Source organism: Oryctolagus cuniculus, chromosome X (assembly GCF_051225735.1).
Source record: "Oryctolagus cuniculus isolate XC-2025 breed Fujian yellow rabbit chromosome X, ASM5122573v1, whole genome shotgun sequence".
Taxonomy (NCBI): Eukaryota; Metazoa; Chordata; class Mammalia; order Lagomorpha; family Leporidae; genus Oryctolagus; species Oryctolagus cuniculus.
The window spans coordinates 50,582,806-50,607,790 of NC_142888.1; the positions used below are offsets into that span (position 1 = coordinate 50,582,806).

Genomic DNA, 24,985 nt, shown 5'->3' on the forward strand with positions numbered 1-24,985 from the left:
GTGAGTGAGCTTCAAGGGATCTGGGACTCTCCCTGGAAACTATGTAACATCTTGTATGTCCACGTGAACACTTTTCTGGGAAGAAGGTTCATAGCTTTTCTCTGGATTTTCAAGGGTCCGTGTATCAAAAAAGATTTGGAACCTCTGAGCTTTTTTTTTTTTTTTTTTTTTTACACCATAAAGGCCTTCAGGAATTAGGCCAGCGTTTCTAGGCTTAATAGGTGCTTTCTCGTGCATACATAGTTTCTGTTGTTCACGACAGTCCTTTGCAGGAGGTATTAGCAAACACATTTTTTTCAAGATGAGGGAACTGAGAAACGGAGTGGCCTGCACAAGGTAGTTTGTAACCAAGGCAGCTTTCTGGAATACTTATTCTAGGCCAAAAAGCGATCTGGGCACTGGGAACCAGGTACCGGTCGGAGGTCAGCACCAGAGCGGCCTCCCTCTTGGGGGGTTTGCAGCCCCCTGCATTGCATCGCTTCGGGCGGGCTCGCGCACCTTTCCCAGGTTTCTGGCAAGTGAAATTGACTTTCCGCCGCCTGGGTCGAAAAGCTCCCGGGGCGCGGAGCTCCGCCCCACGTCAGGCCAGGCCCCGCCCTCTCTGCAGTCGGTATTGTCCGATGGTTCCCGGCGTCCCTCGGCTGCCCTCGGTAGTTTCCGGCAATGATCGAGAGTTTCTAACGTGCCCCCTTGTTGTCTCTCGGCTGCCGTCCTCCCGACCGCCGCCCCCCTTTTCGGCTCCCTCTCCCCCCTCCCACCCTCCACTCCCCTCCCCCAGCCTTGCCCTGCTGGCGCCTCTGGCATTACGGGCTGGGCAAGATGGCGGCCTTCGGGATCTTGAGCTACGAACACCGGCCTCTGAAGCGGCCACGGCTGGGGCCTCCCGATGTGTATCCTCAAGATCCCAAACAGAAGGAGGTACGGTGAAAAATCCGGACTCTCCAGGGGCTAGGGGCAAGCGATTATAGCAGAGGAGGAGGCTTTGACGGTTACACGGGATCGGAAGGGGGGGAGGCGGGGGGGCGGGGCGATGAGTGGGAGCAAAAGTCCCGAAAGGGGGAAGAGTAAAGTGGGCTGGAGCTGGAGAGCCCGGCGGCTGGGGGTTTCCAGGCTGTGAATAGGGACTGATGTCGGGGCCGCGCTGGAGGCGCCCTCCTCTCCACACACTCAGCTCAGAAAGTTGTCTGAGCCAGCTCGGGAGAGAAGTGATGTTAAGGGAGCTCCGGGTGGTTGGGAATCTTAGTGACTGTGCCGGTGAGGGTGGGGTCTAAATGCATAGAAGCTTAGCTGAAAGTGACAAGCTGATCTACTCCTGCCCCTTTTTCCTGATTCTCTTCTCTTCCCTCTTCCACCGTCTCCTACTAAGAGGGGGAAGGGTTGGAGGGGGGGGACCACTAAATGCCATTTTCCTGCCTCAGGATGAACTGACGGCCTTGAATGTTAAACAAGGTTTCAATAACCAGCCTGCTGTGTCTGGGGATGAGCATGGCAGTGCCAAGAACGTCAACTTCAATCCTGCCAAGGTGAGACAACCCTGCCAGGCTGAAGGAAAAGACTGGAAGAATCTGAGAAGGAGCAAAGGCCCTGGGTTGGGAAGACTTAAAGGGGCAACCTAAATGGGCTGAGTTTGCCTTCATAAGCTCATGCCAGCACATTGGCATTTGCTCAGCAAAGCCATGACCACCTTTCGCCCCACCCTGAAATGTACTTTTCTTCCTCCAGATCAGTTCCAACTTCAGCAGCATTATTGCAGAGAAGTTAAGGTGTAATACTCTCTCTGACACTGGTCGCAGGAAGCCCCAAGTAAACCAGAAGGACAACTTCTGGCTGGTGACTCCGCGGTCCCAGAGTGCCATTAACACTTGGTTCACTGATCTGGCTGGCACCAAACCACTCACACAATTAGCCAAAAAGGTAAGGTACTGTTTCCTGTTCTTCAGGCCAACGGGGGAATTGTGCTGACCCAATGTCCTCCTGTTCCCAAAGCAAGCTACTTCTGGGTAGGTGGTACAGTGCGGACGGTTAAACCGGGACTTGGAATGCCCTCATCCCATATTGGAGTGCCTGGTTTGAGTCCTGGCTGCTCCACTTCCAGTCCAGCTTCCTGATAATGTATCCTGAAAGGCAGCAGGTGATGGCTCAAGAGATTGGACACCTGTCACCCACGTGGGAGACCTAGATGGAGTTCTGGGTTCCTGGCTTCAGCCTGGGCCAGCCCTGGCTGTTGCAGTAATTTGGGGAGTGAACCTGTGGATAGAAGATATTTTTCTTCTCTCTCTCTGACTTTCTCGTTTACTCTCTCTGTCATGCGGCATTTCAAGTAGATGAAAAATAAGTACATGTTTTTTTAAAAAAGCTGCTTGGATGCCAGCTCATGGGGTAATGGGGACCTCACTATTTGTAATGTCCACCCAGGTCCCCATTTTCAGCAAGAAGGATGAAGTATTTGGGTACTTGGCAAAATACACAGTGCCTGTGATGCGGGCCGCCTGGCTCATTAAGATGACCTGTGCCTATTATGCAGCGATCACTGAGACCAAGGTTAAGAAGAGACTCGTCATTGATCCCTTCATGGGTGCGTAACTCTTGACACCACGTATACCACTGCTTGCTTCAAAGACTGATAAACCCGTGGAGTCATTCTGCCTAATCTGTAGTCTTTCCTTCTGCTTATATCTTGCATTTATACACTTGATTAGTTAAACCTCGAGTAATTGGAATATCTACTATGTGTGTTGGAGGTGGGGGGGGGTTACTGGGCTGTCAAGGTGATCAGTAAATAATCTCTCCGTTTAGGCTGCATATCATCTGGCAGGGCTGCTAAGGCATATATACAAATAACATCAAATGTAGAAAGTGTTACGTGCCAGAAGAGGAGGCAGAAGATTCTTTGAGACATCAGTGAACAGAAAGATTACTTTCTTTTGGGAATATCTGAGAAGGGAAGTGGCATTTGATTAGAGGCTAAGAGGATGCATGGAATGTGGAAGTATGGTTATTGGGGCTGGCGTTTGTGATGCCAGCATCCTATCGCAGAGTGCTGGTTTGAGTCGTGGCTGCTCTGTTTCTGATTCAGCTCCCTGTTCCTGTACCTGGGAGGGCAGCAGATGATGGTCCAAGTGCTTAGTCCCCTGCCACCCATGTGGGAGACCAGGATGGAGTTCCAGGCTCTTGACTTCGGCTTGGCCCAGCCCAGTCTGTTGGCAGTCATTTGGGGAATGAACCAGTGGATGAAAGCTCTCTCTGTGTGCCTGTCCCTCTCTCTTTCATTGTCCTCCCTCTCACTCTGGCTCTCAAATAAATAAATAAATCTTTAAAAAAAAAAGTATGGTGATGGGAGGGTAGGAGGAGGAGACAGGAGGTATTCTAAGCAGAAGGATGGTATGGCCTAGCCCTTTTTACCTCTTTCCTCTAGAATGGACTCAGATCATCACCAGGTACTTATGGGAACAGCTGCAGAAGATGGCTGAGTACTACCGGCCAGGGCCTACAGGAAGTGGAAGCTGTGGTTCCACGGTAGGGCCCTTGCCCCATGATGTAGAGGTGGCAATCCGGCAGTGGGACTACAACGAGAAGCTGGCCATGTTCATGTTCCAGGTAGGGAGGAGGGCGTGCTGTGCGGGCCGCTGGATTGAACCTGATCTTAACACTCAGTCAGGATAGAACGGCATCTCCCTGCCGCCTTGCTCCACTTGTGGTGCTCTTCCTCCTTGCCCTTACTTTATCCGCCTCATCTCTCACAGTCCCTGGGCTGAATTAATCCTCTTCCCGCACCTCTGATTCCCATAGGATGGCATGTTGGACAGACATGAGTTCCTGACCTGGGTGCTTGAGTGTTTTGAAAAAATCCGCCCCGGAGAGGATGAATTGCTTAAACTGCTGCTGCCCCTGCTGCTTCGAGTAAGGCCTAGGGTTTGGGGGTGGGTGGGAGTGGGGTGTCTAGGCAGCATTTGAGGAAGAATGAAAGCTGGGAGCAGTGTCCCTTGGCAAGAACTAGGGGCTCCGATGGTCATGTCTTCACAGTACTCCGGGGAATTCGTTCAGTCTGCATACCTCTCCCGCCGCCTTGCCTACTTCTGTACCCGGAGACTTGCCCTGCAGCTGGATGGCGTGAGCAGCCACTCATCTCACGTTATAGCCGCGCAGTCCACAAGCACACTGCCTACCACCCCTGCTCCCCAGCCCCCAACGAGCAGCACACCCTCAACTCCCTTTAGTGACCTGCTGCTGTGCCCTCAGCACCGGCCCCTGGTTTTTGGCCTCAGCTGTATCCTACAGGTAGGTACGAGGTAGGGCCACAGAAGTGTTAAGAGCATGCCTGGAAAGAGCGGGTGCCCATCCCAGAGAACGGGAGTGATTCCAGATTGGAAGTGAAAGTAGGCGCTGAGGACTTGCTCGGAGATTGTTGCTTCTCAGTGAGAGGGTGTTGTTTTCCCTCTGGGGACTTTGGCAACCTCTTCATTCCTGGGCTCAATAATAGGTTCAAAGGCTTTTAGGAAAGTAGATGAAGGGAAGGGATCGAGGATAGAGTGATAATTGCCTTGGGGACTCAGAATAACTTTGGATCCAGAACCTAAGGGTTGGGTCTTCTAATGGGATTCCAGAGAGAGAGCCGTGGTAACTGAGTTTGGCTTTGCTGTTTCTGTCTCACAGACCATCCTCCTGTGTTGCCCTAGTGCCCTGGTTTGGCACTACTCGCTGACTGATAGCCGAATTAAGACTGGCTCACCACTTGACCACCTGCCTATTGCCCCCTCCAACCTACCCATGCCGGAGGGCAACAGTGCCTTCACCCAGCAGGCAAGTCCGGCTCCCAGCCTGCGACTCCCACGCTGGGATGGGAGGCTCAATTACTCTTTCAGACATTGTGATTTGGAGCCTGTTCTCTTATTGTTCTCTTAACCTCGGCCGTGGCCCTTGGCCAGCCCTGATACAGCCTTGAAGCCTGCCTTTTTGATATCACAGGTCCGTGCGAAGTTGCGAGAGATCGAGCAGCAGATCAAGGAGCGGGGACAGGCGGTTGAGGTCCGCTGGTCTTTTGATAAATGCCAGGAAGCCACTGCAGGTGCGTGGCCGAGGACAGAAATGACGTTTAAGAGAAAGATGGTATGGTTGGGACTGAGAGTCCGAACGCACTGGGCCTCTAAGTACAGTCCCTTTGGCTGCTTTTCCTCCTCAGGTTTCACAATCGGACGGGTGCTGCATACCTTGGAAGTGCTCGACAGCCATAGTTTTGAGCGCTCTGACTTCAGTAATTCCCTTGACTCCCTTTGCAACCGAATCTTCGGACTGGGGCCTAGCAAAGATGGGCATGAGGTATGCAAGTAGAGGCCCAGAAAGAGCAAATAATAATAACAATAATAATAATAATAATGCCATTGCAAGAGCAGTGGCATGTGGGAGGGGAAGGCATGGCGAGGCATTGAATCCGGGGGATGTCTGCAGAGCAAGAGGTCTCAAGATGGGGCCCAGTGTTTAAGAAATCGGAACTTAGCTCTCTATCCCCAACCTTTACCGTCCTCCTCCCCATCTTCCTTCGGGTCTTCAGATCTCCTCAGATGATGATGCCGTGGTATCTTTGCTATGTGAATGGGCTGTCAGCTGTAAGCGTTCTGGCCGGCATCGTGCTATGGTGGTAGCCAAGCTCCTGGAGAAGAGACAGGCGGAGATTGAGGCCGAGGTGAGAGGGCAGAGATGAGAGGCTGACATTGGCCAGTAGGAAGGACTCGACCTGAGGTTGGAGACAGATCGAGGTGGTGGTGGGGCCCCAGGTGATGGATGGTGCGAGAACAGAGTGGAGATGAGAGAGAGAGAGGGAAAATCAAGGGCCTTCGTGGGTGGTGGTAAAAGAAGCTGAGGTCACGCGGCGGGGGATGGAAGGGAGAAGCCTGGGGTGGAGGCGAAACAGGTGGCAGTTCAAGGGTTACACGTCGAGGAGTAAAGACACGGGGGAAAGAAAGTCAGTCCTACAACTTGTCGTCTCATCTCACAGCGGTGCGGAGAATCGGAAGCAGCAGATGAGAAGGGCTCCATCGCCTCTGGCTCCCTTTCGGCCCCGAGTGCTCCCATTTTCCAGGATGTCCTCCTGCAGTTTCTGGATACACAGGCTCCCATGCTGAGTAGGAACCCCCTGCTACCTTTTAGTTAACTCTGCCTAGGTCCAGTTGCCCACCACTGTCATCATAAAGATGAACTGAGGGCCTCTTGAACTCCATGCACGATGACTTTTAGACAGAGTTCTAGTCCCTGCTCATCTCAGAGTTCCCACGAGGAGAGAAATGCAGAAAAGAACACGTGATTGAAGCTTTTTCATTCTACACATAGCAGTGAAGAAGCTAGATTCCTTTCTGAGATGGTGTGTGGGCCAGTACATTGGGCTAACCAACCACACTTTGCCCCTCAAGAGTTTCTGCCATTTTTTTTTTTTTTTGCCATTCCTGTATTCCCTTAGCATGTCCCTCTCTGGGGGTACGCTGGGAGCACCGTGCTTGAGGTGTGCCTCTCTCTTTCTCTGCCCACTTCCCCTGTGCCTTCCTAACCCATCTTTCTTCCTTCCCTCCCCACAGCGGACCCGCGCAGTGAGAGTGAGCGGGTGGAGTTCTTCAACCTGGTACTACTGTTCTGTGAACTGATCCGCCATGATGTCTTCTCGCACAACATGTACACCTGCACTCTCATCTCCCGAGGGGACCTTGCCTTTGGAGCCCCCGGTCCCCGGCCTCCCTCCCCTTTCGATGATCCTGCCGATGACCCAGAGCGCAAGGAGGCCGAAGGCAGCAGCAGCAGCAAGCTGGAGGTGAGTGGGCTTTTCCTGGCTCTCAGTGGTTTCAAGGCTCCCCAAGGCCTCTGAGAGTCCCTTTGGCCTAGTAAGGGTAGTATTTTCTTAGCACTTTGCGGTTTACAAAGCACTCACATCATTTGTTTTTTCATTCCATCCTTCCACCATCCCTGTAAGGTATTGGGCTTTTTAAAATGTTTATTTGCTTATTTTCATTAAGTTGAAATGCAAAGTGACAGAGAAGGAAGCGGGGTGGGGATGGGAAGAGATATCTTCCATCTATTGGTTCACTCCCAGAATACCCCCCAATAGCCAGGGCTGGGCCAGGTTGAAGCCAGGAACCCGGGACCACATCCAGGTCTCCCACTTGAGAGGCAGGGACCCAGGCATTTGATCCATCTTCTGCTGCCTCCCAGGATGCATTAATAGGCAGCTGCATTGGACTTGGAGTAGCAAGGACGTGAGTCCAATATGGGATGTGGGTGTCACAAGCGGTGGCTTCACTCGCTGCACCACAGCACCTGCCCCTGTGAGATACTCTTATCCCCCATCTAAAGCTGAGGGAAACTGAGGCTCATACTGGTTAAGTGACTGGACGAGGCTTGAGTCCAGATCCTGTGCGTTCTCCAACATGGTCTCCTGCCTTCGATTCCCCTGTAAACTTTTCTAGACGCTGGCGAGCAGCTCCATAGGGCTCAAGCAGCTTTGCTTCTGTTCTGTGCCCTCAGGATCCAGGGCTGTCAGAATCCATGGACATTGACCCTAGCTCCAGTGTGCTCTTTGAGGACATGGAGAAGCCTGACTTCCCAGTAAGTTCCATCCTGAGCTCAGAGGGATGCAGCTCCTTAGATCTTCCCACCGACTCCTGAACATTCCCTTATGCCGCCACATCTCCCTTTCTGCTAAACGTTCTGCCTCTCACCTTTCTCTTAGTTGTTTTCTCCTACTATGCCCTGTGAGGGCAAGGGCAGCCCCTCCCCTGAGAAACCAGATGTTGAGAAGGAGGTGAAGCCCCCACCCAAAGAGAAGATCGAGGGCACCCTGGGGGTTCTTTATGACCAGCCTCGGCACGTGCAGTACGCCACGCACTTTCCCATCCCCCAGGTACCGTTTCCTAACACCTCATGGCGCTCTGTCAGTGAGCACACATGTCTGTCCCTCCCAGGCCTTCGCTGAGGGTTGGAGCTGTCGCTGAGGGCTTGGGGGGCGGGGGAGGGGGGCCCGGGCATGGGGCCGCCGAGGAGTGTGGCGCATGCTTTTTAAAGAGGCGGCGGGCAGGAGACCAGTGCTGGAGTCTGACGGTGCCGCCGGGATGCAGGAGGAGTCGTGCAGCCATGAGTGCAACCAGCGCTTGGTCGTACTGTTTGGGGTGGGAAAGCAGCGAGACGATGCCCGCCACGCCATCAAGAAGATCACCAAGGATATCCTGAAGGTTCTGAACCGCAAGGGGACTGCAGAAACTGGTGGGTGAGAGGCTCCTTGAACAGATCTGCCCCCCTCCCCAGCCACCACCAGCCGCAGAGTGCCCTAGGCAGTGTTCCCTCCCCCAGCGTAGGGAACGCCCCAGTCACATCCCGATGTCCTGTCTCTTGGAGTCTCCTCAGAGCTCTAGTCCTTTTGAAACTTCCCCCTCATTCCCCCCCTCTGCAGACCAGCTTGCTCCTATTGTGCCTCTGAATCCTGGAGACCTGACATTCTTAGGTACCTCACAGTAAGCCCCATACTGCCCTCCTTCCCTCCCCCTTCCCTCCCTCAACCTAGCTCCTCCCTGTACGTACTCCTCTAAGGGCCGCATAGTCTGTGGTCCTCAAACCTTGGCTTCACTCTCCCCCTCCCTCCCTTCCCTCCCTTCTCCCCTCTTCCTTCCCTCCCCGCCTCCCTTTCCCTTCTCCCTCCTCCCTCCCTCCCTCCCCCCACCCCCCCATAGCCTCCCCCCCCATCAGCTAGTTCTCTGCTGTGTCCTAACTGGCGCCTTTCAACTGTCCCCTCAGGTGGGGAGGATGGGCAGAAGCGGCGGCGCAACCGGCCTGAAGCCTTCCCCACTGCTGAAGATATCTTTGCTAAGTTCCAGCATCTTTCACATTATGACCAACACCAGGTCACGGCTCAGGTGTGGGCCTCAGCCCAGCCCCTTCCCGCATTCTGGCCTCCTGTCCAGTTTTCCTGTCACCTTTATCTTTTGTTTCCCCCTTAGGCAGGCCAAGCCTGCTGGTTTCATGCCCTTCCGCCATCATCCGTTCCTGCTTCCCTGGTTCTTCTCCCCTGCCTCCACTCCCAGCTCACTCCCACTGCCCTTATCAGGTCTCCCGGAATGTTCTGGAGCAGATCACGAGCTTTGCCCTTGGCATGTCATACCACTTGCCTCTGGTGCAGCATGTGCAGTTCATCTTCGACCTCATGGAATATTCACTGAGCATCAGTGGCCTCATCGACTTTGCCATTCAGGTGGGGAAGTTGGGTGGAGGAAGGAGTTCGTGCTGTGTTAGGGCTGTGAGGTCAAGGGTAGAGGCTCCAGCCAGTTTGCCAGGCCATTCGGAGGGGCAGGGAGACTAGCACGGGGTGGGGCGGGGTGGGAGGGGGAAGTAGGGGTGACGGGGGTGGAGACTGGAACATGAGCTGAGACTGCAGGAATAGAGACTTAAGTGCTCCCCGGGGAGGCCCAAGAGACAGATTAGAGCATTGGGCACAGACCGTCCTTCCACCGTGGTGTTCATAGAACTGTATCCTAGAGACTGGTTAGAGGCGTCGTTAGTAGAATAAAGGACAGTGGCATATGGTAACAGGGCCCAGGGGCTCGGGCCGGGCCTTGCCAGTTTCCTCCCTGGCAGGAGGGGTTGTGTGGAACACGAGGAGGGCCCTCGTCTCATCTCTCACCCCATTCACTCTGCTAGCTGCTGAATGAACTGAGTGTAGTTGAGGCCGAGTTGCTTCTCAAATCCTCGGATCTGGTGGGCAGCTACACGACCAGCCTATGCCTGTGCATCGTGGCCGTCCTGCGGCACTATCACGCCTGCCTCATCCTCAACCAGGACCAGATGGCACAGGTCTTCGAGGGGTAAGCAGGCCTTCAAGAGAACTGCAAGGTGCCAGGCGCTCCGGTGCAGGCCTGTGTGTATGGCCAGGGAAGAACACATGGGCTGCCACCATTGGGAAGTGCGTGCCATTCAAGTGGAGACCGAATAGTGTTTCCCAAGAGACTTGAGTCTGTTTCAAGGGATCTTTGCGCGCAGGGCCCCTGCATGCCCTCTGCTGAGCCTCCCCTCCCCTTGCCTTTTCTCGGCAGGCTGTGTGGTGTGGTGAAGCATGGGATGAACCGGTCAGATGGCTCCTCTGCAGAACGCTGTATCCTCGCTTATCTCTATGATCTGTACACCTCCTGTAGCCATTTAAAGAGCAAATTTGGGGAGCTCTTCAGGTAAGAGAGGTGGGAGGTAGAGCGTAGGGAGGGACAGCAGGTCCCATCTCCTTCCTGTGAGCACCCAGCTCGGAGCAGAGCGCAGCCCAGGCCCTGGCGGTCGGGCCAGGGTCATTTGTGGACTGTGGTCTCTGCATGGTACTGCACTGCTGAGGCCTTCTTCCTCACCGACCTTGCCTGCAGCCCATGGCTGTGGGGCACATGCTCTTCCTCCCCGCCTGCAAGACGAAGCCCCCGTTCCTAGTCTCAAATACGCTTCCTTTCCTGCCTAGTCTGCTTTGTCCCGTCAGTCACCCTTTTCCTGGTCCCCAGGTCCCCATTCCCTCACTTTTCTCCTTTCTTTTCTCTGCTCCCCCTTTTCCTCACCACCCCTCCACCTCCCCAGACCTCCTTCAACACCGCTCTGCTCTCCTCCCACCCTCTGCAGTGACTTCTGCTCCAAAGTGAAGAACACCATTTACTGCAACGTGGAGCCATCGGAATCCAACATGCGCTGGGCGCCCGAGTTCATGATTGACACTCTGGAAAACCCCGCAGCTCACACCTTCACCTACACGGGGCTAGGCAAGAGTCTTAGTGAGAACCCTGCTAACCGCTACAGCTTTGTCTGCAATGCCCTTATGCACGTCTGTGTGGGGCACCATGATCCCGATAGGTATGGGGTGTACTGAGTGAAGTGTGGGCACCACGCCGCGCCCCCACCTGATATCGGGAGGGGTGAGATACCCGGGAGGTACCGCAGCATTGATGATTACTGGGGCAGAGATGTAGAGTTAATGGATCTGAGGGTTGTGGAGCAAGGCCTTTCCTGAGGGCATCTGTACTTTTCCCTAGGGTGAATGACATCGCTATCCTGTGCGCAGAGCTCACCGGCTATTGCAAGTCATTGAGTGCCGAATGGCTAGGGGTTCTGAAGGCCTTGTGCTGCTCCTCCAACAATGGCACTTGTGGCTTCAACGACCTCCTCTGCAACGTAGATGTGAGACTTGGGGTGGGGGTCCTGCCGGGCGGTGGGGCAGTTACCAGGGCAGGGACCTGGTCATGGTCATAACGGTAGTAGGGGGGGCAGTGTGCCTCCGAGTGGAGGCCTGCCGCCCTGAGCCGGTGCCCCCTCGCCACACTGAGTTGAGATGTCTCGTCTGCTTTGTCCTCTAGGTCAGTGACCTGTCTTTTCATGACTCCCTGGCTACTTTTGTTGCCATCCTCATCGCTCGACAGTGTTTGCTTCTGGAAGATCTGATTCGCTGTGCCGCCATCCCTTCACTCCTTAATGCTGGTGAACCACTGATCCCTAACCCCTAGAACTTGTGGGCCCTGTACTTCAATCCATAATCGGTGGCCATCCTCTTGTAGTTCGGCATGGCAGACCGCGCTGGCCCTCGCTAGAAGGCCACTCCTCTGGCGTGCGTCAGGCTAGAAGGGGGGGAGGGGGTCTGTTTCCCAACCCTGGGTGTACTGTCCTGAACTTTCCACTTGTTGACTTCCCAGCTACAAAACAGTTCCCTGTTCTACCTCGCCTTCAGAATTATCTTGCATTTTTGCCTTTCATCTTATCTCATCTCCCTTACGCCGCTCCCCCCCCACCCCCAACACACACAGACACATACGTGCCTAGATACACGCAGCTGCACACGTCCGCAAGCAGCTCTTGCAATTGTGCTGTCCTTCCTTTTAGCCTGTAGCGAACAGGATTCTGAGCCGGGGGCCCGGCTTACCTGCCGCATCCTCCTGCACCTTTTCAAGACACCACAACTCAATCCTTGTCAGTCCGATGGAAGTAAGTGGCACCTGCCCCCGACACACACACACAGTCCAAGCCAGCCAGCGGTAGAAAGTGTGGCTCCCCTGCCCTCCACGTTCTCTTGCCCTGACTCTAGCTCCCTCCCCAGACAAGCCTACGGTAGGAATCCGCTCCTCCTGTGACCGCCACCTGCTGGCTGCCTCCCAGAACCGCATCGTGGATGGAGCTGTGTTTGCTGTTCTCAAGGCTGTGTTTGTACTTGGTACGGGGGTAGGAAGGGAGTGGTGCCAGAAGTGTGTCTAGGGTGGAGTGCCAACTAAACTACAAGGGACGCTCTTTCTCCCTCCTGAAGGTGGTCTCTCTGACCTTTGGGGAGGAGGAGCGGGAGAGAAGTCTATTTGTATCCCATAGGACAGGATTCGGGGAAGGTTCTGCCCCCGTGGGCCTGAGCTGGGTCTCTACACTGGGCTCTGATCTCACTCGGCCCTTGCTATCTCCTACTCGTGAACCGCAGGGGACGCGGAACTGAAGGGTTCAGGCTTCACTGTGACAGGAGGAGCAGAAGAACTTCCCGAGGAGGAGGGAGGAGGTGGCAATGGTGGTCGGAGGCAGGGTGGCCGCAACATCTCTGTGGAGACAGCCAGTCTGGATGTCTATGCCAAGTACGTGCTGCGCAGCATCTGCCAGCAGGTCAGTCTCACCTTCCCCCCACACCTCCTAAGTGCGACTGAATAAAACGGCCCTGTTTCCAGCCCCTGCTCGTGCCACCATACATCGCGTCCCTTGGCTATATCCCTGGCCCCGTCTCCCTTCTTCCTCACCCCTTGCCTGGCTGTCCCCCCTCCAGTCCTCCTGATGGTCTGCTTCCTCAGGAATGGGTCGGAGAACGTTGCCTGAAGTCGCTGTGTGAGGACAGCAATGACCTGCAAGACCCAGTGTTGAGCAGCGCCCAGGCCCAGCGTCTCATGCAGCTCATCTGCTACCCACATCGACTGCTGGACAATGAGGATGGAGAGAACCCCCAGCGGCAGCGCATCAAGCGCATTCTCCAGGTAGGTTGAGGTGTAGGTCAGTCCGGGAGGAGTTAGGCTGTTGGGACCCAGGCTATGGAAGAAACGATGGGGACCATGAAGAAGAGAGAGGGCCCAGGTACCAGAATCAGACTGGTAGACGGCCCAGCTGTTGGGAGGGAAGCTCAGTGGAGCAGCGGAGAGGCCTCATTTTGGGCCATGTGTGTGTAGTCCTGGGTCCTGACTCAAGAACTGAATTGTAGAAGCTGCTTTTGATGGAGCTCATCATGCTTTGGGCCAGGCACAAGACCCCTGTGCACATTTTCTCACTGAATCCTCACAATGCTATGCAGTTGGTCTGAGCGTATCCCTGCCTGACAGATGAGGAAATCCGAGGAACAAAGAGCTTAAGGAACTTGTTCAGGGTCACATAGCTGGTAGGTTTCGAGCCAGTATGTGAACCTGGGTCTGCCTATGCCCTTTTCTACTTCACCACCTAGCAGTGGCCTTGCAGTCTGGACTCTGCAGGCTCTGAGAGACTGTCTTAGAAAGTCCTGGCAGGAACTTGGAGCACCAGGGCTGAGCAAGAGTAGCAGGCTTTAACTCGAACTGCAAGGATTGAAAGGCTAGGCATTAAGCAGGGGTATGAGGCTCCGGTACAGGAATGTGGAGAAAGACAGCTTTCTGGAACCATTTTGAAAATCGGCTACATGTACAACATTTGTAGACTATTTAGATGGAGTCTTGCCTAAAGATGGGGGCAGAGCAGGCCCTTCCAGACCTGTAGGAGTCTGGGAGTCAAGATCAGGAATTGGTCCCAGGAGGTTGGGGTGCTGGGGGTGACCTGATGATAACTAGCTTGGGCCTGGGGCTGCTCTCACAGAACTTGGACCAGTGGACCATGCGCCAGTCTTCCTTGGAGCTGCAGCTCATGATCAAGCAGACGCCTAACAACGTGAGTAGTGCTGAGGCCCGCTTCCCAAGTGGCTACAACAGCCAGAGCTGCACCAGGCTGAAACCAGGAGCCAGGAGCCTCATCCGGGTCTCTCACATGGGTGTTGGGGCCCAAGCACCTGAGCTATCTTCCACTACTTCCCCAGGTGCTTTAGCAGGGAGCTGAATCGGAAGTAGAGCAGCGGGCACTCCAACCAGTGCTCATATGGGATGCCAGCGTTGCAGGTGGCAGCTTAACCCACTGCACCGTGACACCGGCCCCACACTTGGGTTCTTGAGATAAGAGAGGATGGGAAGATGGCAAACATGTGGAGCTGGTGATAAGGGGAATGGGTTAGGAGTGTTTGAGCTATCAGGATGTGGTGGTGGAGCCCGTTGCTGTGGCCACAGATGGAAGGAGATTTGCAGAGGAGAAGATGGTGAGGGATTGAGGAAATGCAGAGGTGCCAGAGGGCATGACTCCTGCCAGACCTCCCTTCCCATCAGCGCCGTCCACAGGTGCTCTCTTTTGCCCTTGTCTCCAGCGTCTCCTCCCATCCATTTTCCTTCACCGCCAGCTAGCTACTATAGCACCTCTCTGCCTTGCATCTTCCCCAGGAGATGAATTCCCTCTTGGAGAACATCGCCAAGGCCACAATCGAGGTTTTCCAGCAGTCGGCGGAGACAGGGTCATCTTCCGGAAGCGCTGCAAGCAACATGCCCAGCAGCAGCAAGACCAAGCCTGTGCTCAGGTTGGGTAGAAACATGTTAGGACCCATTCCCTTATGAGTTTCTCTTCTGGTCCCAGGAATGGCGTCAGCCACGTGAGCTTGCTGAGCACGTCCGTCAAGGACAGGAGAGGATGGCTTGTTCAGCCTTGGCCTGGCTCCCCTATAACTGCATGTCCTCCATCTGTCCTCCAGCTCTCTTGAGCGTTCTGGTGTGTGGCTGGTGGCTCCCCTCATCGCCAAACTGCCCACGTCAGTCCAGGGGCATGTATTAAAGGCCGCCGGGGAGGAACTGGAGAAGGGTCAGCACCTGGGTTCCTCTTCCCGCAAAGAACGTGATCGGCAAAAGCAGAAGAGGTAAAAAGGGGCTGGAGCGACCAGGATTGAGGGGTAGAGATGAGAAGGGGCAGGCTCCGGGCAGAGTAAGATTGGAGGCTGAGAGCTGAGGATAAACATCATAAGAAAGGAGAAAATTGGGGCCTTAGGAGTGGGCCTGGCTGAGCAAAGAGGCTGCACCGTAAGAGGAATAGAGTCTGGAGCTTGGCAGAATGAGGTTGGAAGTTGCTCGCTCTCTAACCCATGGTCTCCCTTTTCCTTTCTTTCCCTCCTGTCCATAGTATGTCCCTGCTGAGCCAGCAGCCCTTTTTGTCACTGGTGCTGACGTGTCTGAAGGGGCAGGATGAGCAGCGGGAGGGACTCCTCACCTCCCTCTACAACCAGGTGCACCAGGTACAGGTCCTGGGCCATGCAGGTGGGCAGGAGAGAAGGGGCTGATGCACTTTTGAGGCCTCTGTATGCTGGAAACCTTCACCACTCGCTGATAACGCACATTTGGGCGCCTCGGTATGAACACAAGAAGGTACCCGAGCAACTTGGTGCATTTATTTCTATCCTAGATTGTGAAGAATTGGCGGGATGGCCAGTACTTAGATGACTGCAAACCCAAGCAGCTAATGCATGAGGCACTCAAACTGCGGCTCAACTTGGTGAGCAGGGGAGCCGGGGAGAAAAAGGGAGAGAGGGAGGCTGGAAAAGGCAGAGGAAAGAAGACCCTGGTCAGGGATGGCGAGGCTGAGGGTGGGGGTCCCAGGTTTCTCTGGGTCTACAACTATTAACCCTGCTCTCCTAAAAGACACAGGTCCTGAAATGGTTCTTGGGACTAGATCACCCTGGTCAGGGTCCAGTGGGTTGCGTGCATACCCTAGATCCTTGCAGGGATCCTGCCTCAGTATCCCACACTGTGGCCAGGCCCTAGAAACCCTGGAAATGCACTATGAAATGTGGAGTAGTATCCTGGAGATCATGTGGTCCGGCCCCCGTCATTCTCTAAATAAGGAAATAGAGGCCCTAAGATGTCAAGAATTCAGTCGTCAGCCTGAGATCATGTAGCAAATCCCAGGCACAGCTGAAACCTGGCCTCAGGTGTCCCGAGTCCCACCTAGCCCCGCTTCTAAGATCTAAGCCTGCCTTCAAGCCTGCCCATCGTCCCCGAGCCATCTGACTGACTTGTGGCCCTGGCAGGTGGGGGGCATGTTTGACACAGTACAGCGCAGCACCCAGCAGACCACGGAGTGGGCCATACTCCTCCTGGAGATCATCATCAGCGGCACCGTCGACATGCAGTCCAACAAGTAAAGCATCCCTGGCCCCGCCCCGGCCCCCTGTTCACGCCCCCAGAAGCCCCCCCCCCCACCAGCCTCACCCCACCCCGCTCCGCTCCAGGTCCATGGTCCACTGAGATCAGTGTGGCCCTGGGTGTTCCTCACCCAGTCTTGGTGCCTTTGGGATGACAGATCAGGCACCGCTGTCTGCTAAGGCCTTTTTCTGCCTGAACCTTTTTCTTCTCTGAGTTTCTCCTTGGCTCTCTGTCACAGCGAGCTCTTCACTACCGTGTTGGACATGCTGAGTGTCCTGATCAATGGGACGTTGGCTGCAGACATGTCCAGCATCTCCCAGGGCAGCATGGAGGAAAACAAGCGTGCATACATGAACCTAGTGAAGAAGCTACAGGTGAGCAGAAGATGCCAGGGCCGGGGCTTGGAGGTCATGGGATCATGGCCCCCTCTCCCCTGACACGGCGCTTGCTGCCCAGCCTCAGGAACTTCATTCTGGCCCACACCTTCCTTACCTTTCCCTTTCACATACTTTTCACTAATTTTTTTCTTTGTTTTGCACACAGTGAGGATTTACCAAGATGTTATCTTTATGCTAGGTTCACTGCTCCCTCCTGAGATTTCCTGACCCTGTTTTTCTGTAACTTTGACCTCTTGTCCCTTCTTCCCGGGCCTGCAGAAAGAGTTGGGGGAGCACCAGTCAGACAGTCTGGAAAAGGTTCGCCAGCTGCTGCCACTGCCTAAGCAGACCCGAGATGTCATCACGTGTGAGCCCCAGGGCTCCCTCATCGACACCAAGGGCAACAAGATCGCCGGCTTCGATTCCATCTTCAAGAAGGAGGCATGTTCCATTGTCTTGCCACGCCCTCTGCCCCTTTCCCTCCTTGAGCCAAAGGTGTCCCTGCCTTAACCTCGTGGCTACAAGGGCCTCAGTAGACTCAGGAGTCCATTAGGCTCTGCCAGTGGCGGAAGCCATCTCTGGTGTTTAGAGTGAATCATTTACCTCTCCTTACATGTCTTCTCCCCATCTTTGAAGTCCCACTCTCTTTCATTGCTCTCTCTCTCTCTCTCTCAACCCCCACCTATCTCTCAGTACCCCACCCTCCTCTTGCCTCTGCCCCACCCCCTTCCTGTCCTGTCCCCACCCCTCTATTTGGCTAAGGATGCAGATCTCTTTTATCCGTGCATATCCTCCACCCCACCCCACCCCATCTCTGCAGTTTCCTCTTGTCCCTCTGTGTCAGTGGTAGTATCTGTTGAATAGCTGTAATCATTGTATGTCGCAGCACTGAGAGGAGAAGGAGGATGCAGGGTTTCAAATCCAAAGTCCATTCGGATGTGCATTCTCTGCGTTGCTTTTCCTGATCCATCCGTCTCTATCTGTCTGCCTGACTCGCTTTACCTGTCTGTCTCTCTTTAGCACTCTTTCTTCCTGTCTGCTTGTCTTTAGTCTCTCCTCCCCTTCCTCCCTCCCTTCCCCTTCCCACTCTATCCCCCCTTAATTTTATCTGCCTTCCTCTAAGGATCGATCTTTATCCCTCCCTCCCTCCCTTCTCTCCCTCTTTTTCGCCTGGCACTGTTTCTCCTGCTTCTCTTCTCATGCCTTCACTTTTTGCCTTCACACTCTTGACCCTTATAACACTCTCCTCTGCAAAAAGGTCATGAAAAATGTGTACTCTGGGAAAGTACGCATGGATTTAAAATGTTTTGCAACAAAACAAACTTGTTTTTCAAAGATTGATTTATGTATTTATTTATTTGAAAAGTAGAATGAATGACAGAGAGAGAGGGAATGACAAAGAAAGAAAGAGATCTTCCAGCTGCTGGTTCACTCCCCAAATGACCACAACAGCCAGGGTTGGGTCAGGCTGAAGTCAGGAGCTAGGAACTCCATCCAGGTCTCCCACATGGGTACAGAGGCCCAAGTACTTGGGCCACTTCTGGGCTTTTCCAGGCACATTAGCAGGGAACTGGATTGGAAGTGCAGCAGCTGAGACTGACCATGGCACTCCGATACGGTATGCCAATGTCATATACAGTGGCTTAACCAATATTGTGCCACAGCACCAGCTCCACAAACATCTTTTGATTCCATTCTCCATGAACTTTTGAAGTCCCCTCATGTGTGTGCCCTTGTCTGCCTGTCTTCCTCTCATACCCCCTGAGTGTACCTGTGAGTATTTCTCTCTCTCTCTCTCTCTCTCTCTCTCTCTCTCTCTCTCTCCCCCTCTCCCCCTCTCCCCCTCTCCCTCTCTCCATCACCAGTGGATACCTTACCCTCTTCTGCAAGTTTTCCAGGTCTGTTTTCCCATTTCAAAGTCTCGACAGCTCACTGTTTCTCATTTTCTGGAGCAGGGCCTGCAGGTTTCCACCAAACAAAAGATCTCGCCGTGGGATCTTTTCGAGGGATTGAAGCCGTCCGCGCCACTCTCCTGGGGCTGGTTCGGAACGGTCCGGGTCGACCGTCGAGTGGCTCGGGGAGAAGAGCAGCAGCGGCTACTGCTCTACCACACACACCTGAGGCCCCGGCCCCGGGCCTACTACCTGGAGCCGCTGCCACTGCCACCCGAAGATGAGGAGCCCCCTGCTCCTACCCTGCTAGAGCCTGAGAAAAAGGCTCCAGAGCCCCCCAAAACCGACAAACCTGGGGCTGCTCCACCAAATACCGAGGAACGCAAGAAGAAGGCCACCAAGGGCAAGAAACGCAGCCAGCCGGCTGCCAAGACGGAGGCAAGTGACACCTGCTTTCCCTGGGGCGCCCCCAGCCATTCCCATCAGGGCTCTTTCTGGAGTCTGACTGCGGGAGGGGCCATTGCAATGATTGCAGGAAGTCAATCATGTCAGTGCAGCTCCTTTTTGCCCCATGCTGTCACCCCGCCGCCCCCCCCCCCCCAGCTCCAGGCTACTCACTGTCCTGTGTGATCCACACAGGACTACGGCATGGGCCCAGGCCGGAGCGGCCCCTATGGTGTGACAGTGCCTCCAGACCTCCTGCACCACGCAAACCCTGGCTCCATACCCCACCTTAACTACAGACCGGGCCCCATAGGCCTGTACACCCAGAACCAGCCACTCCCTGCAGGTGAGTGCCAACTGCAAGCAAAGATGGAGTTACCCGAGCATTCCTGCCACCCCTAGGAGCTCCCAAAAACTAGAGCACTGAGTGAGGGACAGGAAGGGGGGCGGGAGGGGAGAGGAACCAGGAGAGGTCACTCTGCTCTCCTTTCCAGGTGGCCCACGTGTGGACACGTACCGCCCTGTGCGGCTACCAATGCAGAAGCTGCCAACTCGACCAACTTACCCTGGAGTGCTGCCCACGACTATGACTAACGTTATAAGCCTAGATCCTTCTTATAAGACATCCATGTACCGGCAGCAGCAACCTGCAGTGCCCCAAGGACAGCGCCTTCGCCAACAGCTCCAGGCAAAGATAGTGAGAGGGGCAGTCGGGAGGACTGTCAGGGAGAGGAGCCTTTGAGGGTCCCAGGCCTGGGGCAGACACTGGGGACCCTCCCAGGGACAAGGCAGGGTGGGAGAGGCAAGGGCGGGGACGGCGGAAGGTGTTTCCTGACTTGGAGTTGTCTCCTTTTCCCCCATTCAGCAGAGCCAGGGGATGTTGGGACAGTCATCTGTGCATCAGATGACTCCCAGCTCTTCCTACGGTTTGCAGACCTCCCAGGTAAGGGCCCGGGATCGTGCGACTCAGGGAGAGTGGGGCGAGCTGCTCTTGCACACTCTTGGCCGTGACTCCCTCTCTCCTTCTTCCCACCAGGGCTATACTACTTACGTTTCTCATGTGGGACTGCAGCAACACACAGGCCCTGCAGGTACCATGGTGCCTCCCAGCTACTCCAGCCAGCCTTATCAGAGCACCCACCCTCCTACCAATCCTACTGTTGTAGATCCCGCACGCCACCTGCAACAGCGCTCCAGTGGCTATGTGCACCAGCAGGCCCCAACCTATGGACACGGACTGGCCTCTGCTCAAAGGTACCTGAAGTAGTGGTGGGCAAGGCAGGAGACCCTGAGGTATGAGGGAGCATGCGCCTTGGGACCACCCACAGCTGGAGGTGATAGGAGTGGTCAGGACTTTTGGACACCTTGAGGACACTTGTCTGGCCACGTAGCCCATAACCGCCAAAAGTTGGAGCTTGAAGAACTGCCTGAAACCAGTAATCTCCCATGTATATCCTGAACATTTTTCTGAGTCCTGGAGAGGGGAGGTCATGTACCCAACTCCAGGGGTTTGCAGATACACTCTGCATGATAAGGAGTTACGAAGCTAGTGTTGATGAACTAATGAAAGAACCTTCCCGGCCATGCGGGTCAAGGATTAGTTAAGACCTCGCACCTGTGCCTTGAGGCTATGCGGCTGAAGCTTCAGAACCCTGGGGGGTGCTGACTAAACTGCCCACCAGGTACCAGCACTCTCCTAGGACTGGGTGGGGTGAAGAAAGATAGCGAAACAAAACAAAGAAAAAGATACAGTCTCTGGCCACAAAGAATTTTTACTACAGTTGGGGAGATGAGACTTACACAGAATATTTCGAGAACGTTCAGAACAAAGATGCAATCAGGTGTGCAGCTGTGCGCTGTGAAGTAAAATAGGAATTCAGAAGAAAAAAGCGCGCGATAACATCAGTGTGGGCCTGAGTCATCAGGGAGTCTTGGGAAGGGGGTCAGACTGGAGCCGGCCCTTGAAGGAGAGCTGTGAAAGGGAGAAAGGGAGAAGGGCACTCCAGGGAGGGGACAGAACACGAAGGGAGATCCGGGGGCCAGGAGGAACAGAGGGTCTGGGGGAACGGAAGCAAGGAGCTTGGATGGAGTTTGGAAAATGTGGACATGGCTCAGAGCCGGTGGGCTGCTATGGGGGCCTTGAGTACCCAGCTGCAGAATTGAGAACCAATGGCAGAGAGAGCTCTTTGGGTCAGGAGAATGTGAGGAGCCGGATGTGTAGAACAGGCGGAGAGAACGCACAGGGCAAGGTGGGAGAAGACTTGGGGCAGGGAGCCCAGCCAGCAGACTGTCTTAGTGACATACCGATTTGGGCGAAGGGATAGAACACCTTGGCACAGTATTGGGGAACAATGACAACAACAACAAACCTCAGTGTTTATGGAATCTGTATCACGTGCTCCGGTTGGAGAGTTCCTAACCATTTTGACTATGAGACACTAAAATGGAGTATTGTCTTGTGCCTTATTCCCAACCTAAAAGGCTGTCAGACTCCAAAAAGAGATGAATGAAATGACTTGTAGAAGTTTCTTTCAGGTCAAGGACACAGGGTTCAATTAGCTGTTTATTTATTTATGCATTTATTTGAGAGGCAGAGAGATGGACAGGCAGAGCCTCCATGCACTGATTTCCTCCCCAAATGCCCACAATGCCTGGGGCTGGGCCAGGCTAGGCCGAAGCCAGGAGCTGGCAACTCAGCCCAGGTCTCTCACAAAGATGGCAGGAACCCAGTCCCTTGAGCCATCACCACTACCTCCCAGGGTCTGCATTAGCAGGAAGCTGGAGTCAGGAGCCAGAGCTGGGCAACAAACATAGGCACTTAGATATGGGCGGCAGACAACCTTAAGCAGTAGGCTAACAGGCTGACTCCCCGACCCCCACCCTACTCCGCACCCAGTCCCACGCCTTGACCGCTGGACCTCTTGTCTCTGGAGGTTTCCACATCCGACCCTGCAGCAGACAACCATGTTAGGCACCATGAATCCACTGAGTACCCAGGGCGTGCAGGCAGGCGTCCGCTCCACTTCCATCCTGCCCGAGCAGCAGCAGCAGCAACAGCAGCAGCAACAGCAGCAGCAGCAACAACAACAGCAGCAGCAGCAGCAGCAGCAACAGCAGCAGCAGCAGCAGCAGTATCACATCCGGCAGCAGCAGCAGCAGCAGATCCTGCGGGTAAGGCCCTGGGGATTGCATCCGGGACCTGCGCACCCAGGGAGGAGGAAGCCAGGCAGAAGTGGTGGCCACCTCGGCACCAAGACCGCAGGAGGCAGTGCACTAAAGCTCCAATGGCAGCCGAGTGGTTGGCCGTAAGGTGCTGCTTGCTAAGTTCCTTCCCGCCCCTTTTCTGGGGAATCCCTCCTGGTGGGAGGGAGTCAGCCGTTGTTTGCTGGAGCCTCTTGATTTGAGAGCTTGCAGCGCAGCTGTGCGAGAAGGGCACACCGTGGACCCCCGAGTTCCCTCCCCGTTTCTCGGCCCTGGCTCCCTGTCCCCACCCCTGCAGCTGCCTTGTTCTCCTTCAGAGATGTCTCGTCTCTTCCAGCAGCAGCAGCAGCAGCAGCAGCAACAACAGCAGCAGCAGCCGCAGCCGCCACAGCAGCAGCAGCAGCAGCCGCCGCCGCCACAACAACACCAGCAGCAGCCACAACAACAGGCAGCTCCTCCCCAGCCCCAGCCCCAGTCTCAGCCCCAGGTAGCTGCTAGCCCCCCACCCCCACCCCGGCCGCAGCTCAGAGACAGCTGCCCAGGTCGGGCACAGAGCCAGGGAAGCAGCTTGGGGACAGGATGGAATGGGGTAGAGGTGGGAGGCAAGGCGTGGTCCTCTCAGAAAGGGTTGGGAGAGGGAAGAGGGAGGTGGTCGGTTTAGACTTCCATCTTCCTCCTCCCGTTCCCATCCCAGTTCCAGCGCCAGGGGCTTCAGCAGACACAGCAGCAGCAGCAGACGGCAGCTTTGGTCCGGCAACTCCAACAACAGCTCTCCAGTAAGCCCACCTTCCCTCCCAAGGGGAGCCCCGTGGAGCAGGGGTAGGCTGGGGAGGGGGCACAATAGCCGAGGTGATCGCTTAGGCCTAAGGTGATGGCGGTGGGGGAGGGAAGAAGCCATCCCTTCCCTCCCTCTGCTTCCCCCCACCAGCCCTTTCCCCTCTCTCCCCCTCCTCCCCCTCCCTCTAGAACCTAAATAGCTTTGCTCACGCACACCCCCACCGCTGCTTGGTCTCCCACCCCTGATAGTCTCTGGTTTTTCACAGATACCCAGCCACAGCCCAGCACCAACATATTTGGACGCTACTGAGCCACCTGGAGGAACTGCTTGTGCACTGGATGTGGCCCCACCCTTTCCTCTTCATCCCCAGTCCCCTTCCCGGGCTAGCACCAGTAGTGGTTGGGGCCCTTCCCTCAGGCTCCATTTTTAATGAGTTTTTAGTATTTTTGTTAATGTGAGGCATTGAGCTGTTGGGTTTTGTATATTATTTATATAGACACCCCAGAGCTGTTGCACCCAATACACAGAGCTTCTTTGCAAAGGGAGTGTGTGAGTTCTACATGGCTGGGAAGGGTGCTCCGTGGGGAGGGGGCTGGAGGCCAGACCCGCAAGTCAGAGCCCTGGTTCTGTTCACATCTTCTCCCCCCGTTCACCTGCCACCCCTGAAGTTCTTAAATTTGATTAGATGGCCACCCTCTCTCTTCCCTTCTCCACACTGGCAACCTATCAAGGTATGGGACCCTTTGGAAGAGACAAAGGGCAGCTTTACCTTCTCAGCACAATGTTGCAGCTTCCTCGCAGCTTTCCTCCATGGGAAAATACGCCACTAGGGTTGGGCACAGGGGGAAAAAACATCAATGAAACCTGATTCTCCTTCCACAACACCACAGATGCTGGGCCTCGAACAAGCCGGGGGTGGGATGGAGTTGACAGCCACTGCCTACCCTGTTCCCCATTTTGTGTACTCCCCATCATGCACCAAGTGGCATCCTTTTCATAGGATCAAAGGAGTCCCTGAAAGTCACGTTGCTGGGATGAAAAAAAAAATGCCCTCCACCAGCACATGTCATAAAATGGGCAGCAGAAGCCTGGTGTGGCTCTAGAAAGCAGCTTCCTTTTCTCGCTGTCCTGTTGCTGGAACTGCTTGTTTTCCCATGACCCCCCCCCCCCAGCAGTTACCCAAGATCACTGCTGCTCACTCCCATTTTGCAGTAGAGGAAATACAGAACTTGCCCCAGAGTCACACTGGGAGCTCTGGCAGTGTTGTTCTTGGGCCCCAAGCTGAAGGCAAGATCCGAAGCTATCCTGGAGAGAACTGGTTTACTCCAAGGGACAGAGAGAGAGAAAAAAAAACTAGCCCAATCTTGTGGGGGTGGTATGGGGTGGTTTGACAACTCAAGAATAACAGCCAAGCTATACCTAATCCTGGGAAGTCTCAAGCGTGTTGGTCAAAACAAAACCAAAAAGGAATACCCGTCAGTAGCCAAGTTATAAAACATGAAATCCCCTTTGAGATCCACAGTGCCCTACCTACCTCAGTGGGATTTACCACATTTAAGAGTGGCATGTTCAAGGAATGGCACTCTGACAAGGGTATAGGGCAACGTGATTGAAGCTGGCTTACCCTGTTGTGACAAATGTTCTGAGAAGCCACAGGAAGAGAGGGTTGGCTGGGGTAAAGGACATCCAGAGGGGCTTGGGGGTGCTGGACAAACTGGACAGGTGGGCTCTACACAGAAATGAAGACACGGTGACCCTGGATCTGGAGGGGAGAGGCAGATGCTGAGACAGCTGGCAGGCTGCCAGTGTTGAGTCTGACAGGTCCCCGCTGAATGGCATTGACCTTTGAGAGAGTGATGGGATATGGGCGGAGTGGCCCCACTGGTTTGCAGCTGGAGGAGAGGTGAAGGACACAGAGGGAGGTGGAGGCTTGTCTTTATGGAGCATGAATGAGGGCTCCTGCCCTCAGTGCCTCAGTTTCTCCCTTCATTCCAAGATACCAAGCTTTGCAGGTAAAGTTTGGACTAGATGTCCTGGAAGATCACCTGTCTG

General features: G+C 54.8%; 1 protein-coding gene across 8 annotated transcripts; it reads left to right on the forward strand.

Annotated features, from left to right (window-relative positions):
• Positions 1–577: 577 nt before the first annotated feature.
• On the forward strand, positions 578–23,474 carry MED12 (mediator complex subunit 12). Of its 8 annotated transcripts, none has more exons than XM_051827179.3 (45): positions 578–918; positions 1,419–1,523; positions 1,723–1,914; positions 2,416–2,575; positions 3,416–3,597; positions 3,790–3,900; positions 4,024–4,278; positions 4,654–4,800; positions 4,966–5,065; positions 5,180–5,316; positions 5,549–5,680; positions 5,993–6,119; positions 6,567–6,796; positions 7,507–7,587; positions 7,712–7,882; positions 8,097–8,241; positions 8,429–8,479; positions 8,770–8,888; positions 9,080–9,223; positions 9,670–9,833; positions 10,062–10,193; positions 10,621–10,848; positions 11,028–11,172; positions 11,349–11,469; positions 11,869–11,970; positions 12,083–12,196; positions 12,449–12,624; positions 12,807–12,986; positions 13,828–13,899; positions 14,496–14,629; positions 14,801–14,962; positions 15,223–15,334; positions 15,502–15,591; positions 16,127–16,236; positions 16,480–16,615; positions 16,898–17,059; positions 18,574–18,948; positions 19,150–19,300; positions 19,449–19,651; positions 19,820–19,897; positions 19,991–20,208; positions 21,888–22,125; positions 22,493–22,642; positions 22,850–22,931; positions 23,199–23,474. In XM_051827179.3, the coding sequence occupies exons 1-45, from the start codon at positions 820–822 to the stop codon at positions 23,240–23,242; spliced, it is 6,567 nt and encodes a 2,188-aa protein (XP_051683139.1). In that variant the 5' UTR covers positions 578–819; the 3' UTR covers positions 23,243–23,474. The 8 variants fall into 8 exon arrangements, with proteins under 8 accessions (XP_051683139.1, XP_051683140.1, XP_051683141.1 ...); XM_051827180.3 differs by having other exon boundaries at positions 22,496–22,642; XM_051827181.3 differs by having other exon boundaries at positions 19,823–19,897.
• Positions 23,475–24,985: the final 1,511 nt, after the last annotated feature.

Bases quoted from the DNA above. Each gene is read 5' to 3' on its own strand.
- MED12 (XM_051827179.3), top strand. From the start codon at position 820: ATGGCGGCCTTCGGGATCTTGAGCTACGAACACCGGCCTCTGAAGCGG. The intron at 11,971-12,082 runs GTAAGTGGCACC...CTCCCTCCCCAG, and splicing joins TCCTTGTCAGTCCGATGGAA to ACAAGCCTACGGTAGGAATC. The intron at 13,900-14,495 runs GTGAGTAGTGCT...CATCTTCCCCAG, and splicing joins TCAAGCAGACGCCTAACAAC to GAGATGAATTCCCTCTTGGA.